The sequence below is a fragment of the Aplidium turbinatum genome, chromosome 3 (genome assembly GCF_918807975.1).
Source record: "Aplidium turbinatum chromosome 3, kaAplTurb1.1, whole genome shotgun sequence".
Taxonomy (NCBI): domain Eukaryota; kingdom Metazoa; phylum Chordata; class Ascidiacea; order Aplousobranchia; family Polyclinidae; genus Aplidium; species Aplidium turbinatum.
In genome coordinates this window covers 22,014,465-22,031,125 of record NC_137474.1, presented here as the reverse complement: position 1 = coordinate 22,031,125, position 16,661 = coordinate 22,014,465, and the positions used below count along the sequence as shown (strand labels likewise).

Below are 16,661 nucleotides of genomic sequence, written 5' to 3'. Positions count from 1 at the left end.
TAAAAAAAGTTCGCCCCCCCTTGCTCTGCGGTCTGGCTACGGCCCTGCTCCTAGTCGTTATGCCACAGATTTGCTCTTTATAGTCAACACCCGATGGAGCTCTGCGAAAGAGGCGTGTGGGTGGGTATCAAAGCACGAAAGCCGCAAAACGTGGACACTTCATTGCGAACGGCAAAGACGGTGTAGATTTACAGCCAAGCGATGAGCCTCTTTGGGGTGTATGGGGGTTTGTGTGAAAGGTAGCACCTCTAGTTCTTCCATTTTCTCATATGAGAGTAATGGTAACATTGGTCCTTCATATAAACCCCAAGTCTCATTTATGGCTCCACGAAGTTGGTAATGCACACCAACGGCCACACCCTGGTAACGGCATAATGCTGGCTAAACTAAATGAGGCGCATGTTAGAACAGCTTTAACATGGTAGGGAAGTCAATCCCTTTAAGTGCATAAAGTCTAGAATGGCTGAAAAGGCAGAAGAACCATAAATAGTCAATGGCTTGGAAGGCATGATAGCAAAACGATGTGACCCGTTTAGGCACACTTTTGACGTTTAGAGTACAGTGGCTGGTCACCTTGGAAAAGATTGGAGCCTTACCAAGTATATATTCCATAGTAAACAATGCTAGCTATTAAAACGAAAATGAGTCATGGAGACTGATCAGGGCCCCCTGCTGTGAAGTCCCCTAAAAGCTACAGGGAAGGAGAAACCTCTTCTATGTGCACAGCTGCTCGTGATGATGGCTTATGCCCAAATCCCTCTGGAAGGCATAAGTCTGATGGTAGACTGCTGAATACTAGAAAAAGGGCACTCAAAATAGGAACATGGAATGTAAGAACCCTTTATAAAGCAGGTCGATACGAAAATTTAAAACAAGAGATGTCGGTCATGAACTTTGATTTAATTGGGATAAGTGAAACTAGATGGATAGGTGATGGTAAAGTGACAGAAGATAGATTTGTTTTTGTATATTCAGGAGGAGAACAGCATATGTACGGCGTCGGTATGATAATGAAAAAAGAAATAGCTAACTCAGTCATTGGATATTGGCCAATTTCTAACAGAGTTATGATGATTAAATTGTCTACAGCACCATTTAATGTAAATATATTACAAATCTATGCACCAACCCAAGAACATACCGATGAAGAAATTGAGTTGTTTTATGAGTCAATAAAGGATGTACTTAAATATACTAAAAGTGGAGAAGTTAATATAGTAATGGGCGATTTTAATGCAATAGTGGGTGATCATCATGAATATCCCACAACTGGTCGTTATGGATTTGGCAATTTAAATGAACGTGGAAGAAGGTTGCTGGAATTTTGTAAACTTAATGATTTAGTAATAGCGAACACTCTTTTTCAACATCCTGCTAGGCGGTTGTATACATGGCAAAGTCCAGGTTATCAATTTCGGAATCAAATTGACTATGTTATGATAAACCAGAGGTTCAGAAATGCAGTAAGACAAGTTAAAACGTATCCAGGATGTGACATAATGTCTGACCACAATCCAGTTGTTATGAAAATCCAAATAAAGCTAAAAAGAGTGAAAAGAACAAATATGTCAGAACATACCGACATGAACATGCTTAAAAACGAACAATATCGAGAGAAATTCAGTATTACAGTAAACAATAAATTTGAATTATTACAGCAAACAGAAATTCCTCAAGTAATTACACAAGAAACTATAGATAGAAGTTGGAATGAAATTAAAGAAACCTTAAATGATGCAGCTACTAACATTCTACCATCAAAGAGGAAAAATATTAAACAGCCTTGGATTACTGAGAAGATACTTGACTTAATGCAACAGAGAAAGAAAAACAAATTCAATAATCACAAGAAATATAAAGCTTTAAATAAGGAAATATCCCAGTTATGCAAAGATGCTAAACAAAGGTGGTGGGAAAATCAATGCAGTGAAATAGAACATCTAGAAGCATCTCATAAGTCACTTGAATTACACAATAAAGTTAAACAGCTAACATGTTTGAAGAAAGTTGAACAAGCAAACAGCTGCATCATGGATAGTGGAGGAAAAATGTTATTTCAGGAAGAGGATATAAAGAGTAGATGGGAAGAGTATGTAACAGAGTTATATGATGATGATAGAACATGTATGCCTGAAATTACCAATAATGAAGGAGAAGAAATATTGATATCTGAAGTTGAGAAAGCCATTCAAGATCTGAAATGTAATAAAGCTGCAGGAAAGGATAACATTTATCCAGAAATGCTAAAAGCACTCAATGGCATAAGTTTAAAACGCATACACAAATTATGTAATGAAATATATATGACTGGATTTATACCTAAAGAAATGAATGAAACTGTTTTTGTCAGACTACCAAAGAAATCCAAAGCAAAGAACTGCAGTGACTTTAGAACATCAAGTTTGATCAGTCATGTACTGAAAATTTTGTTGAGAATAATTTTATTAAGAAATCGAAAATCTATTGAGAATGAGGTTAGCATGACTCAAAGTGGATTTATAACTGGTAAAGGAACACGAGAGGGTATACTTAACTTCAGAACAATTTGTGAGAGTTACAATGCAGTAAATAAAGATGTATATGCATGTTTTATTGATTATGAGAAAGCATTTGATAGAGTTAACCATGAGAAACTGATTCATTGTTTGTCCAATATTGGTATGAATGGCAAAGACTTACGTTTTATTATCAATTTGTACTGGAATCAAAAAGCATTTATTCGCATGGAAAAAGATTTGTCTAAAGGAATTGATATCAAGCGTGGAGTACGCCAAGGATGTGTACTTTCTCCATGTCTTTTTAATTTATAAATTTATATACAGAAATGATTTTTCGATCCATTGATGATATGAGAGGAGTAAAAGTTGGTGGCTTAAACATAACAAATTTACGCTATGCTGATGATACTGTTCTTTTGGCTGAATCACAAGAAGATCTTCAAGAAATATTGGACAATGTTAACTCAATTGGTAAAGAATTTAATATGAAAATTAACGCTAAAAAGACCAAATCAATGATAATCTCAAAATCACCAGACACTTCAGTACTCCAAATTATAATTGACAACGAAATTATACAAAAAGTAAAATCTTTTTCATATCTTGGTCATTTAATAACTGAAGATGGGAGGTGTGATCATGAAATTCTTAGACGGATAGAAATTGCAAGAACTACATTTGGAAAAATGAAAAATATTTCAACCAATCAACGTTTAAATTTATCAACTCGTCTCAGGATATTAAAATGCTATATTTGGTCGACCCTATTATACAATTCCGAAACTTGGACAATGTCACAAAAAATGGAGAAACGGATCGATGCCTTCGAGCTCTGGACATACAGGCAAATGTTAAAAATTTCATGGAAACAAAAGATCACTAACGATGAAGTACTCTCCAAATTCAATTCAAGCAAAATGCTCTTACAAACAGTCAAAAGAAGAAAATTGAAGTATTTCGGACACACAATAAGGCAAAATTCATTACAAAGATCATTAATAGAAGGGAAGATAAACGGTAAAAGAAGTAAAGGCAGACCAAGAATGATTTGGACAACAAACATCACTAAATGGACAAAATTAAGTTATGAAAGTGCAGTACGCACAGCTCATGGTCGAGAACAATGGCGCATTGTATCCAACCCTCCATACGAGGAAGGAACAATATGATGATGATGATGATGAGCCTCTTGATGTGTCCGATTCCAGTGATGACGCGACAACCTCATCCTCCGGTACAACATCTGATGATTCCGATTTTGACATCTAGTTCTTCATCAAACAGACTTTGTGTTGCTCGCAGTATCCCAATTGTGCCGAAATTATGTTAGTGCATACGTAAATCGAGGCAATCTTCTTGCAGGGAGCTATTAATTTGTTACCGGTACTTAGTTGAGCAATTCACGTTATTTTATGATAATTCAACGTCGCTAGATGTCCAATTAATGTAAAACAAACGTAAAATTCTTATTGGGCATTGTTGTTACGCAATACACCCGCCGGGAAAATTAAATCGATTTGTGCTGACTCTAACATTAAATCAACCCAAAATTAACGTACTTTTCCTCCCCATGAGTTATTCAACGTGAATTACTGCAACAGCGTGCGTAATCGTGTTGTTCGCTTTATTGCTACTTTCACAGCAATTGCCGAAACGTTCACAGCAATTGCCGAGGCAATTTCAACTTTTGCCGTTTGGCCTCGGCAACATTTTTGTAGGGGTTTGCAGTTACGAGTTAGGGCTGTAATAGTTAAAATATCGAACGATATTGAAATAAATATCGATATTGAAAAGATATCGTATCGTATCGAAAATTCGATATATCGCCCAACACTACTCTAGACAACGTGATTTTTTACGGTAGTTCTTCGCTTCTTGCGCGCTACAAAGTGGTGATAGACACGCGTTTTATTTGTTGCGGAAATCAGTAAAAAGAGAAAAATCGCCATTGCTCACAGAGTGCAAAATAAACGTAGCTTAATGCAGTGTGCAAAATATTATCTTGTGCGGTTTGCAGTATTTTTCTCGCAGAATTCAAGAAGGTGCCTGAAACAAGAAGATAAAAAGACTAGAGTGTAAAAGAAAATGAACGCAGCGGTATTGAATATACAAAAACCTTTAAAAAAGTAACACACCAGCCTTGCATTCAAAGTGCATCAATAGGCGAAAAAAGAAAAACATCTTGTGAAGAAATTAGTATTGTTTTCGAACGCAGAGTTGCAGCCAATCTTGTTGCTTAGCAAACACGTGAAGATTACCGGGTAGCTGGTTTGATTACGTTTGCGCAATCACACGATTGTTTGTTAAACGCATTAAGCGTAATAGGCCAATACTTGGAAGTTACTTCTCTCTGCTTAGTAAATTAACATTAAGCAACTTTCAGTGACTACGAATTTTACAACGATTAAACAATAATTAAAAAGAACATTTTCGCTTTTTAATATTCAAAATTAAAGGCACGTAAATTAAAATGCAATATCATCAACTTTTCTCCAGTTGCTGGAGTAAGTCTGTTCCGTTGAGGCGTAAAAATATTGCCACCTGTGCTAAAAATTCGTTCGCTTTCGATCGACGATGGTGGTGATAAAAGCAATTTATTTGCAATTTTGCTCAGCTCAGGAAACATAGTATTGTTTGGTTTCCATCAAATCATTTCTCTTCTTGCTGCGCTAAAAATGTCTGCATTAAGGTATATTCTACAGATCAAAGAAAACTCCCTAATTTTGCCGAATGCCGACTAGAGCTGGGACAGCATTTGGCTGTAACATAGTTCGTTTCATGGGTTGAACAAACAATCAAGTGATTATTGCGTAAACGAGGTAATCTTTTTTCACGTGTTTACTAAGTGACAAGATTAATTCACTGCAATTCAGCGTCTGAAAAGATATAACTTGCAACTTCACACGTTGTTTTCCATTGACACCCTTTGTTTTTTTTCTAAAAGCGTTTTGAATCTTTCAGACAGTTGTTCTTATTTTCTTTGCAGTTTATACCCTCTCGCTTTTTCTCTTAACTTGCTTTTGACGCCTCGCATACTGCAAGCTAATAACTATTACGTAATAATCCATTTCTCCTTTAACTTCTAACCGTTGTGTAATCATTCAACTTTTATATTTTATCTAGTCTGACTTTCTCTTTGAACGTTTTTCGTCATTTCAAAGAAAGAAAGTATTTTGATCTCGTGCCTACTAAACAAGAGTTTACAAAATGGCGGACAATCGTCATAATTTAGAGTTTTAGACTACCGCTCTCCGAATGCTAGTTGACGCTGATGCGGTTGTTCAAAGAAGCCGTTCTTTGATCGGTATTTCCACGCGCTCGCGCTACTTTTGATTAGGAAACTTTGATAAAGGATCGGCAATTTTTTCCGATGCCGATTCCGATTCTCCAAAAATTGCCGATACCTGCCGATTCCAATGCCGATTAATCGGCTCATCCTTAAATAATAGTACAGGCAATCGCTTTAAAGATCACATTAAAGTGGCCTGGTTAACGAGCTGATGTCAAAAGTAGCCATTTTCATAGGCGCCTAACTATTTTTTTGACTGTGGGGGCGAAAGCGTGTTTCATCAGCAGCAACGTAAATTCAGCAAAATGTTACGCAGATCGATGACGTAATTATGCCGTCACACTAAGATTGCTTTTATTGCCACACTCGGAGTTATCGCTACGTTCGACCTATCGTTAATTTATTATAAACAAAACTCGATCATTTCGGTTAAGCAAACACATGCCATGCGTCTGCTAGAGGTTGATGGACTGCGACTCTTTAAGCTAAGCACAACATAAAGTTCAGCAACGAACTAGATTTATTAGCATGAAACACGAGACGAAAAGGCAAGCCTCGAAACTGAAGGCGGCCATCGTGGCCATGGCCGCGATTAACCTACAAAAATCGACATTTTGTCCACCGGGTCTCACCCTTCCGTCGGCCGCATTTGTCCGCCATGACGTTCCGAGACGATTTTACGCAAGCAGCCTTGTGAATAAAGTACTTTGCCACTTATAATCACAAAGGATTAGAAAGCAGTCAAAGCACCCGATAAATCACAATACACACTGTCTATGCTTGAATTGTTAACATTATTGATTGACCAAGCAGCTGATGTCTGACATCCGCAGGATGCAAGTGACATCACAATACACTTTATTGATGCGCCTATTCAGTCTTCGAAATTAGCGTCGGCAATAAAAATGCCAAGGTTACACGAGCGCTTGTAAGGTTAGGATTAGACATTCCTCCGAGTCGTTATGGCACAGCCATAGATTTGTTCCTTAGTCAACACCCTGATGGATCTCTATGAAAAAGGAAGAGGCGTGTGGATTGGTATCAAAGCACGAAAGCCGCAAAACGTGGACGCTTCATTGCGAACGGCAAAGACGTGATGACGCGACAACCTCGTGCTCCGATACAGCATCTGATGATTCCGATTCTGACAGCTAGTTCTTTATCAAACAGACTTTGTGTTGTTCGCAGTATCCCAATTGTGCCGAAATTATGTTAGTGTATACGTAAATCTAGGCAATCTTCTCGCAGGGAGCTATTAATTTGTTACTGGTACCTGGTTGAGCAATTGACGTTATTTTATGATAATTCAACGTTGCTAGATGTCGAATTAATGCAAAACAAACGTAGCTTTCTTATTGGGCATTGTTGTTACGCAATATAACCCGCCGGGAAAATTAAATCGATTTGTGCTGACTCGAACGTTGAATCATCCCAAAATTAACTTACTTTTCCGCCCGTGAGTTATCGTGAATGACTGTAACAGCGTGCGACGTGCGTATCTTGTTGCTCGCTTTATCGCTAGTTTTGGCATTATTACATCACAACAAATCAAACAGTGCGGTCGTGATAGACTACTCTAGTATATTTTTCGCTTCTGCCAAATTAAAAATGTGCTAATTTCGAAGACTGTATGTTGATGCGTGTCGAAGTTCCGATGGCCGCCATGTGCTTGTGATTGGCCGCCGAACAGCTTGCTTCAGTCGGACACGTTTGGCTGCCGGAAAAAAAAGTTGTTTCGAGGCCTGAAAGGTTTACTAAAAGGTATACTGTATTAATGGAATGACAATGTTTTGAAAATGGAATGCAAATACTAACTTGATCATACGCTTGAAAATATACCTGTTGAAAGTAAAATCATTCATGTTTACATCAATTCAACATCACGTCACCTTGAATAAATTTAGAAGTGGCTGACATCCGTAAACAGCCCTTGAAAATAGTTACGGAGAGACGTTTGATGAAGTTTTCCACTTGACATTTCTCCCTTTTCACTACAATGTCGCAACTTATGACTGACCTGCTTTCAATTCGCTGTCAAACGCCGGTTTTCGTGTTGTAGATGAAACAAAAGATGCACATATTCCCGCCTTTGATCGGGTTTCTATGGCAACGGTCGTGTGTGCGCAATGCGGTTTGTACCAGCCCTTGTTGCGTTGGTTAATGTTAGTGGTTACCTCGGGCCGAGACTTCGAGTTCATTTTCACAGCGAGCGATTCACTGCAGAGGTTTCGACTTTCGAAAGCGACATCGAGCAATACCTTCTCGAGTTGCATCGAGTCTGTTTGCAAGTGCATAAAGCTAAACGCACGCTCCGTGTCTACGTAGCAAATTGTGTTGTTTTTGGGTGCGTCTGCAGATGTTAAATCAATGTAAAATGACAGATTTTGTTGTCTGGTGTGGGATTGTAGCATCCCAGCCAGCAAGCCTATATGGGCCCCACATGGGGACCCATATGGGCTGATGTACGGGCCCCATGTGAGATGCCCATATGGGGCCCATACACATTGTGTCCGCGGGCATCACATTGCCCCCATATTCATTTATGGGTTGCTCACACTCAACCCACAAATCTAATATGGGCTGCCTATATGTAACCCATAAATCTAATACAGGCTGCCCATATGTATATCAGGTATATAACTGCAGACAGATGCCAAAGTGCAAGCATTGAACTTTGCGCAATGCATAGCAAGGTGCCCCCAGTAAAGTGCTCAATCGGCGTAAGCCAAGAGCGTCAACTGCAGACAGTGCACACGATGATGAACTGTTTTATTTTGATCAACAACGCACGAGTAGGTATATAGCTCCATGTGACATTTTCCTATTTGTGGTACGTAAGCACAAAAAATAGTACTACTGCTAACCTTGCCAAAGTGCTCCAACTGCAAGCAGTGAGCTTTGCGCAATGCATAGCAAGGTGCCTCCAGTAATTTTGCTTGTTCAATTTCATTTTGTGTTTGTTTAAAAGATCAACAAAAGTCGTTTGAGACAACTAAAAAATCTCAAAGTCTAGACAAATGCTGATCGAGGTGTATATCATATTAGTATGGGTTGCCCACAAACCTTTGAATCACTGTGTGGGTAGCCCATGGTCTGCCCATAAAAAATGTGGGCAGTCCATGGTCTGCGCATAAAAAATGTGGGCAGCCCATGGCCTGCCCATGAAAAATGTGGGTAGCCCATGGTCTGCCCATAAAAAATGTGGGCAGCCCATGTTTTGCCCATGAAAAATGTGGGTAGCCCATGATCTGCCCATAAAAAATGTGGGCTGCCCATGTTCTGCCCATAAAAAATGTGGGCAGCCCATGGTCTGCCCATAAACAAAGTGGGCAGCCCATGGTCTGCCCATAAACAAAGTGGGAAGCCCATCAATATTTCATGCTTAGCCCATGATCAATAATTTTATGTGGCTAAATTTCTTAAAATGCATTTATATGATCACGCATTTGAAGATTGGAAGTTTTATATTCCACCTTGTCATTTAGCAACACATTCTGCAAGAAAGCCCATATTGGGCGCATATGGCAAAAACAAAAAAACCCACATGCCCACAAGCCCATTAAAATAGTATATGGGGCCCATATGGGCTTGCTGGCTGGGATCGCTGCTCGTTCTGATGATTATTTATCGCGAAGCTGTTGTGGTGTGCATTTAAAAAATGTTTTCCTGCTGCTTATCGCTAGTTTATCTATTGTTTTATGTACCAATACAGCATAAAAGTTGCCCCCACGGAGAAATATGCGTGGGGGCCGGGCCCCCACGGGTTAGGCGCCTATGGCCATTTTTACATCATTTCAACGCCTTGCAATGTTGCCTTGAAATAAAGTTGTCTGAACTTTTCGGCAGGATATATTGTATTCTAATTTTAACAATGCGGATTGCGGATTATTGCGTTACATTGATCGTTTGTTAGAAAGAAACGTCACAGAGAAGCAAGTCTCAGCTGGGTTCCGCACGTGCTTAGGCGAATGTGGCGACCTTATTTACGCTGATTTCAATTGTGTTTATTGCGTCATTACACGACTGTCATTAACGCACTGATTTATTTGCAAGCAAACTGCTCCAGTATACTTCAGGGTCGGTTAATTAAGCAATCAACCATTGCAGAGTTATTCTGTTGTAGAAAATCTTCTACAAACACGACTACTGTAGTGTGATTTTGTGCAAAATTTACATGCAAAAAATATGTCCGGTTAAGATATTAAATGTCCGCTGAAAGGGCCAGTCTGGTAGGACATGTTTGACCGCCGGAAAAAAGTACAAATTTCGAGGCCTGGAATCCTATTAACTTCCAGGCTCCAGCAACACAAAAAGTAAAAAAATTCAGAAGACACAAAAGCTACACAATCAAAGTAAATGTTGGTTGCAATGCAACACATTAAAGGGGCAGACAACCCCATTTTCAAATGCAAATTGAGAGTTGAAATACATCAAGAGGATATTCAAAAACACGTTGCACTTGTTTTTATGAAAAAATACTCATTTGTTCTCACGCAATCTTAAAACAAAGTTTTGGTTTTGTAATTCAAACACACACCCAGGGCCGGTTTTAGGCCGATTAGATCAAATTGGGCCCCGCACCTTGAAGGGGCCCCGCGCTAGCGGGGGTCTTTCTTTATTACGAGGTTTATTTACAACATTTCCTAATGTTTTCATTGCATTGAGGATTTATTTGACGATGCCAATAACTGTTGCATCAGGGGAAAGAAGCTTTTCAAAGCTGAAACTAATTAAAACGTACTTGAGATCTACAATCGCGCAAGAAAGACTTAACAGTTTGTCAATGCTTTCTATAGAATGCGAGATTGCTAAAGCCATTGACTTTGAAGTTATTTTGAATGACTTTGCTAATAAAAAGGCAAGAAAAGTTTTTTTCTGAAAAACTAAAGGTTAATTGCCTAATTTTCCTTTTTTGCTGTTAAAAGTAAAACAACATATCGTAAATAAACATCCACATTACCTTTAATTTGTTTTATAGCAAGTAATAAATGTCTATCTTTGTAGTTTGTATGTACTGGTGTGTAATTTATGATATACAGTAGAACTCGGTTAATCCGGATTCGGTTAATCCGGATCTTCGCCTAATCCGGATGAAACTGGAAGTACAAATGATTTGTAATCTTTTTCTTAAGAAACAGCTTCGGATTATCCGGATTATTTAATCCGGATCTTCGCCTATTCCGGACAAAAGTTGCGCTTTCTCTATCGCTTTATCCGGATTTTCCAGACAGTTTTGCCATTTTATGCTAAAACGTAACGTGGCTTATTGCGAGAAATTTCTTATCTATTGTTCCGTTAATGTGACGCAATAAATTATTGCGGACTTCTTCTTTTCATGAACAGTAATCCCTTCTAACGCAAAATTTCTGCGCAAATGCCCAAACTCGTAGCCTACTTTAACTTGAAAAGATGTCGGTGGAATTTTCGGCAGTATGTCAGTGATGTTTTTCCAATAGAAGACTTTGTTTGATTTTTTATAAGTTTTCCAAAGAAACTCGTCTTCCGTAACTGTTTTCAAAAGTTTTGAGTGACTACAGATTATTCCGACACGCATGTCTGAAGATATAACTTTTGCCAGTGTGTTCTTGCGTTAGACGCAGAGTCTACAAATACAATCATTTTACATGCATAGGCTACTGCATTTCAAAAGAATTCTATCGCTAATATGGTGATCGCGCGTCTCGGAATTGACAGATGACCACACTAATGCGTTCAATTTCGGTGATTTTTACCGATACCCTTCTATCTAGGTAACGTCAGGCTTGATAAAAACCGTCATCGGTTAATCCGGATCTTCGCCTAATCCGGATGGAATCGCCGGTCAAATCGAATCCGGATTAACCGAGTTCTACTGTATAAACACTAGGCTGTACCAAATTTTGGTGACTTTATCAGATTTCTTAGGAACTTTGCCAAAAGTTGTGGTTATACCACCGTATCAAAATGTAACAAAAAATTTTTTGTTTTGTTATGGTCTTACGCCTCCTAAATCTCGTTTCCATGACAACGCGGCTAAAATCGGATAAAACGTCATAACTCTTTAACCACTAAAGTTAGATCAAAAATGTTTTTTCCAAGAGATGCAGAATACCCAAGTTCCTATATGTTGTCAATACATTATATATGTCTAACTGCTCAAGTTTTTGTGTACAATCCAAAAAATGATTTTTTATATACTTTAGCTGACATTACAACAATAACACATGTATCGGCGTTGAATTTTACTGGTGTATTTTGTAATTTTCTATTTAGATGTATGTCATAAAAGCTTATTGTTGTATATTTGAATTTCAGGTGAGCTTAGTCATTGAGCATTGCATTAAATTAAAAGATTGTTAATAACAATATTTTAATTCAATTTGTTTGATAATAATTTGTTATACTCAGCATAATTAATAAAATGTCATGGTTTCAGATGTTGTAATTATTGTATCGGATATTATAAAATGGGTAGTTCTAATCTTAGTACCGGTATTAGGTTAAGAAACAAACTATGGTTACTGGATGAATATGTACCCTTAAAGAATGATTCAGATAAAATAGTATTTTGTGGTGCAAGCCCTCCTTCAGATCAAGATGGCTTCATGAATTTTAAAGGACAACATGCTAAACTTCAAGATGAAACCAGGAGGCAGTCTGAAGTTAGGGATGCTGCTGAGAAAACTGTTTTTGAAGTTCAAGATTGGTGGAAAAGAACAACTGATACAGACAATAGTTTGTCATCTTCTGGATTTGTAAGTGAATGAAGGAGCAACATGCTCCACATTTTTGTCTACATGATGCAGACCTTCAAGCATTTTCCCATCCTATTGTACGGTAATATAAACCAAGCATCAGGAACTTCAATTGATTGCTAAATATTATGCTGTATTTTGAAGCCAGCAACAGATCTTGCAGCATCTCTTTGACGATTACAGGTCATGATTGAAAGAGTAACCTGACCACTTGATGTTTCATGTGTTGTCACCGTATCAGCAAACACAATTTCAGTTAAAGCTCTATAACTGATTTGGTGTTTGTCAGCTACTTTACATACTTCCGGATTGATTAGATTTACTATTTTTGAGTATTTTTTGTGTGTGCAAGGAGGTTCAAAGTTTTCGTCATCTTGGCATATTTCAATTTCACTTTCTTCACTGTCAGTTTCTAATCTAGTAGTGGTTTTGATTGAATGTTCTTTTCTTTTTGCCAAAATATTTTCATTATTTGCTTTTCTCTTTAATTTTTGAGTTGTCTTCACATCTTTGGATCCAATGCTTTGTGGGGTCTTTCAATGCTTGCAACCATTGGAAATCTTTAATTAAAACAGGATTGGTTGAAGTGCTGGCTTTCCATTCAAATTCTGCAGATACAGCCCAAAAGATTTGGTTGCAATCTTGCAAAAATTTATTTCTAGCTTCTGCTTGCTGCTTGGAAGAAAGTTTTGGTTCTTTTGCAAATCCTGATATCTTTTATGTAAAGTCAAAATCATTTTGAGTAATCCTTTTTCAGATTTTAGTTCTATATAATACCTGTTCTTTTCCACCAATCTTGAACTTCAAAAACAGTTTAGACTGCCTCCTGGTTTCATCTTGAAGTTTAGCATGCTGTCCTTCAAAATTCATGAAGGCATCTTGAACTGAAGGAGGGCTTGCACCACAAACTACTATTTTATCTGAATCATTCTTCAAGGATACATATTCATCCAGTAACCATAGTTTGTTTCTTAACCTAATACCGGTACTAGGTTGGTTGTCATAGAATTGGTTGGTTTTGAATCTTTATCCTTGGACTGACAAAACCTTGATTGGTTATGCCTGGTAGTTTCGCATACTTGTAGAGGCTTTTGACCCAGGGCCGATTACCGAGATTGGCAGAGTGAAGTTTTCCAATTGTTGAAATGTTGTTGCCAGGGAATTATTCCATTCACTAGGTGAATTGAATAATTATTCAATATTAAGATTAGAACTACCCATTTTATAATATCAGATACAGTAATTACCACATCTGAAACCAGGACATTTTGTTAATTATGCTGAATATAACAAATTATTATTAAACAAATTGAATTAAAATATTGTTGTTAACAATCTTTTAATTTAACGCAATGCTCAATGACTAAACTCACCTGAAATTCAAATATACAACAATAAGCTATTATGACATACGTCTAAATGGAAAATTACAAAGTAGCCTATACCAGTAAAATTCCATGCCGATACATGTGTTAGTGTTGTAATGTTAGCTAAAGTATATAAAAAAATCATTTTTTGGATTTTACACAAAAACTTGAGCAGTTAGACATATATAATGTATTGACAACATATAGGAACTTGGGTATTCTGCATCTTTTGAAAAAAAAATTTTTGATCTAACTTTAGTGGTTAAGGAGTTATGACGTTTTATCCGATTTTAGGCGCGTCGTCATGGAAACGAGATTTAGGAGGCGTAAGACCATAACAAAACAAAAAAATTTTTGTTACATTGTGATACGGTGGTATAACCACAACTTTTGGCAAGGTTCCTAAGAAATCTGATAAAGTCACCAAAATTTGGTACAGCCTAATAAACACCCATAAATTTTGCTATGAAGAGTAGGGGCCCCGTCATCACATTTCTAATTGGGCCCCGCGGTTCCTAGCACCGGGCCTGCACACACCGCGCGAACTGTTGTCGAAATAAAAAATTTTCTCGGGTGACGTCATGCGAGTACTGCTGGACAAATAGTTTGCTTGTTTTAGGTGTGGCATGCGTTTGCAGCAGTGGGTAAGATTATTCCAAGTTACAATTGAAGTTCAGATTTAGTTTATTGTAGGGCAGTGGCTATTTGACCGGCTGCGGTCTTTGAATCTGAAACACTATTTGACCGGTCATGACGTCACTTCATAAGCACTTTTTTCTTTTTCTCTTTCAAAGCAAAAGACGATAAGCGCCTTAAGTTTTAAATTCAACACGTTTTCTTCAACTGAGTCCGTGGCGCATACGTAACGTCTCGGGGTGCCAATCTAGAGGGAATGAGTTCGATTCTATTCGGAAGCGTTTTTTTTTTTTTTTTTAACTAAATTTTTAAAAGTGGAAAGTTGTCTTGAAGGATTGGTTGAGATGATGATTTGAAACTTGACTGATTGTTGTGCGACAATGAGACTGGATTTAATTTTTAACTTCGGACTTCAGCGAAACGTAATCTTACAGCCTATTAGAAGGTGTGATTTTTTCAGAGAATTTGTGCTAAGAAATGAAAGGAATTCGTTAAAAATAAAGACTAGAAAAAACTTTTTTAATTCGTTTTGAAACTTTTTTATTCACTTGTTGATTCGTTCATATCAGTTTGCATCCTTTTGTAGTTAAAAAAAAAAAAAAAAAAGAACGCTTCCGGATTGTATCGAACTCATTCCCTCTAAAATGGCAGCCCGAAACGTTACGTATGCGCCACGGACTCAGTTGCAGAAAACGTGTTGAATTTAAAACTTAACGCGCTTATCGTCTTTTGCTTTGAAAGAAAAAAGTGCTTATGTAGTGACGTCATGACCGGTCAAATAGTGTTTCAGATTCAAAGACCGGAGCCGGTCAAATAGCCACTGCCTTATTGTAGCCTTAGTGCTAGCTTACATCATTTTACAGACTACACTAAACTTTTTATTGGACGTTTAACCTAAACATTTTGGGCTAGACCTTGCAGTGTTTGCATAGTTTTGATGGTATTTAACAGCAGGAGATTTAGACAGTCAAGGTTTGCAGAGATTTGCATTTATTTTTTACTTCATGATTAGTCAGTGCTGTTTCCTGTGCTGTGTGCACGATAGGCCTACCTACCAGTCTCAGTATTTACTCATGTATTTCAATTTGTGATTGTGTATTGTCTAGACAAGTAGGCCTATATCTCAATATGCATTCTTCCCCAGTGCTGTGTGAGTAAACTAAGCTAAACCTAAACCTGTTACAATTTGGTACTCATCATTAGAGATGCAGCGAACCCAAAATTTTTATCCGCACACCGCACCGCAACTGACTCATCTATCCGCGCACCGCACCGCACACCGCAATTTATCTGGAACTTTGACACTGCACCGCACCGCACACCGCAAATTACAAAATTAAAAAAAAATATTTTAACGAGTTATTGTTTAGAAAGTCAATTGTAGGAAAAAGCATCCATGGCATATAACTGGTAACCTAGTACCAATACAGTTGTGCACTAATTGGCCAGGCTAACCAGATCATATTCTCTTATCAGCAATGCATCTAAGTTCTAAGACATAATACAAACTAAGACAAATAGAATGTTCCTGGATCCAGTATCAGGACTTTTGAACACTTTTTGTAAGCAATAATGCAATTATAATGCCAGTGGCTATATGAACTACACACACAAGAGTAAAACTTATAGCCTGAACTCACTGGGCTAACTGATATAGTAAATAATGCGGTAGTTGCGCTAGGCCTATAGCCTGGTAACTGAGCTTATCAGCTAGGCTACTAACCAAAAACATTCGTACAGCTTCCCTGACAAGCAAGCCCTAAAACCCTGTCAACTGCAAGCCATTTGCAATTTGCATTTGCATAGCTTTCCATCTTAGGGTTTCCGAAAAGAAAAATAACTGATCCGTGTTTCCAATTTAAATTTGAAGTTTCATAGCTGATTCTTGAAAAGTTGAAAGTTTACGTTTACGAAAGTTTAATTTCTTGAAAGTTTACGTTTACGAAAAATTAATTTCTTGAAAGTTTACGCGGCAAGCGGCGCGGCGCGGCTTGCATCACTACTCATCATGCCAAATCGGTGTGTTGTGCCGTTTATAACTGTTCATCTGGCAGTTCTTCTAACCACCGTCATTCTGGCACCACCGTCATTCTGGCAGAATAATTTTGCGCGATCCGCCTAAAAAAATGATCCGTAA

The 16,661-nt window shown here is 37.8% G+C and overlaps 1 protein-coding gene across 1 annotated transcript; it reads left to right on the top strand.

The window, feature by feature from the left end:
* The first annotated feature begins 278 nt into the window (after positions 1–278).
* On the top strand, positions 279–12,533 carry LOC145766639 (uncharacterized). Its single transcript, XM_082578352.1, has 3 exons — positions 279–336; positions 664–2,202; positions 12,358–12,533. Exons 1-3 carry the CDS (start codon positions 279–281, stop codon positions 12,531–12,533), a joined length of 1,773 nt encoding a protein of 590 aa, XP_082434478.1.
* The last annotated feature ends 4,128 nt before the right edge of the window (positions 12,534–16,661 follow it).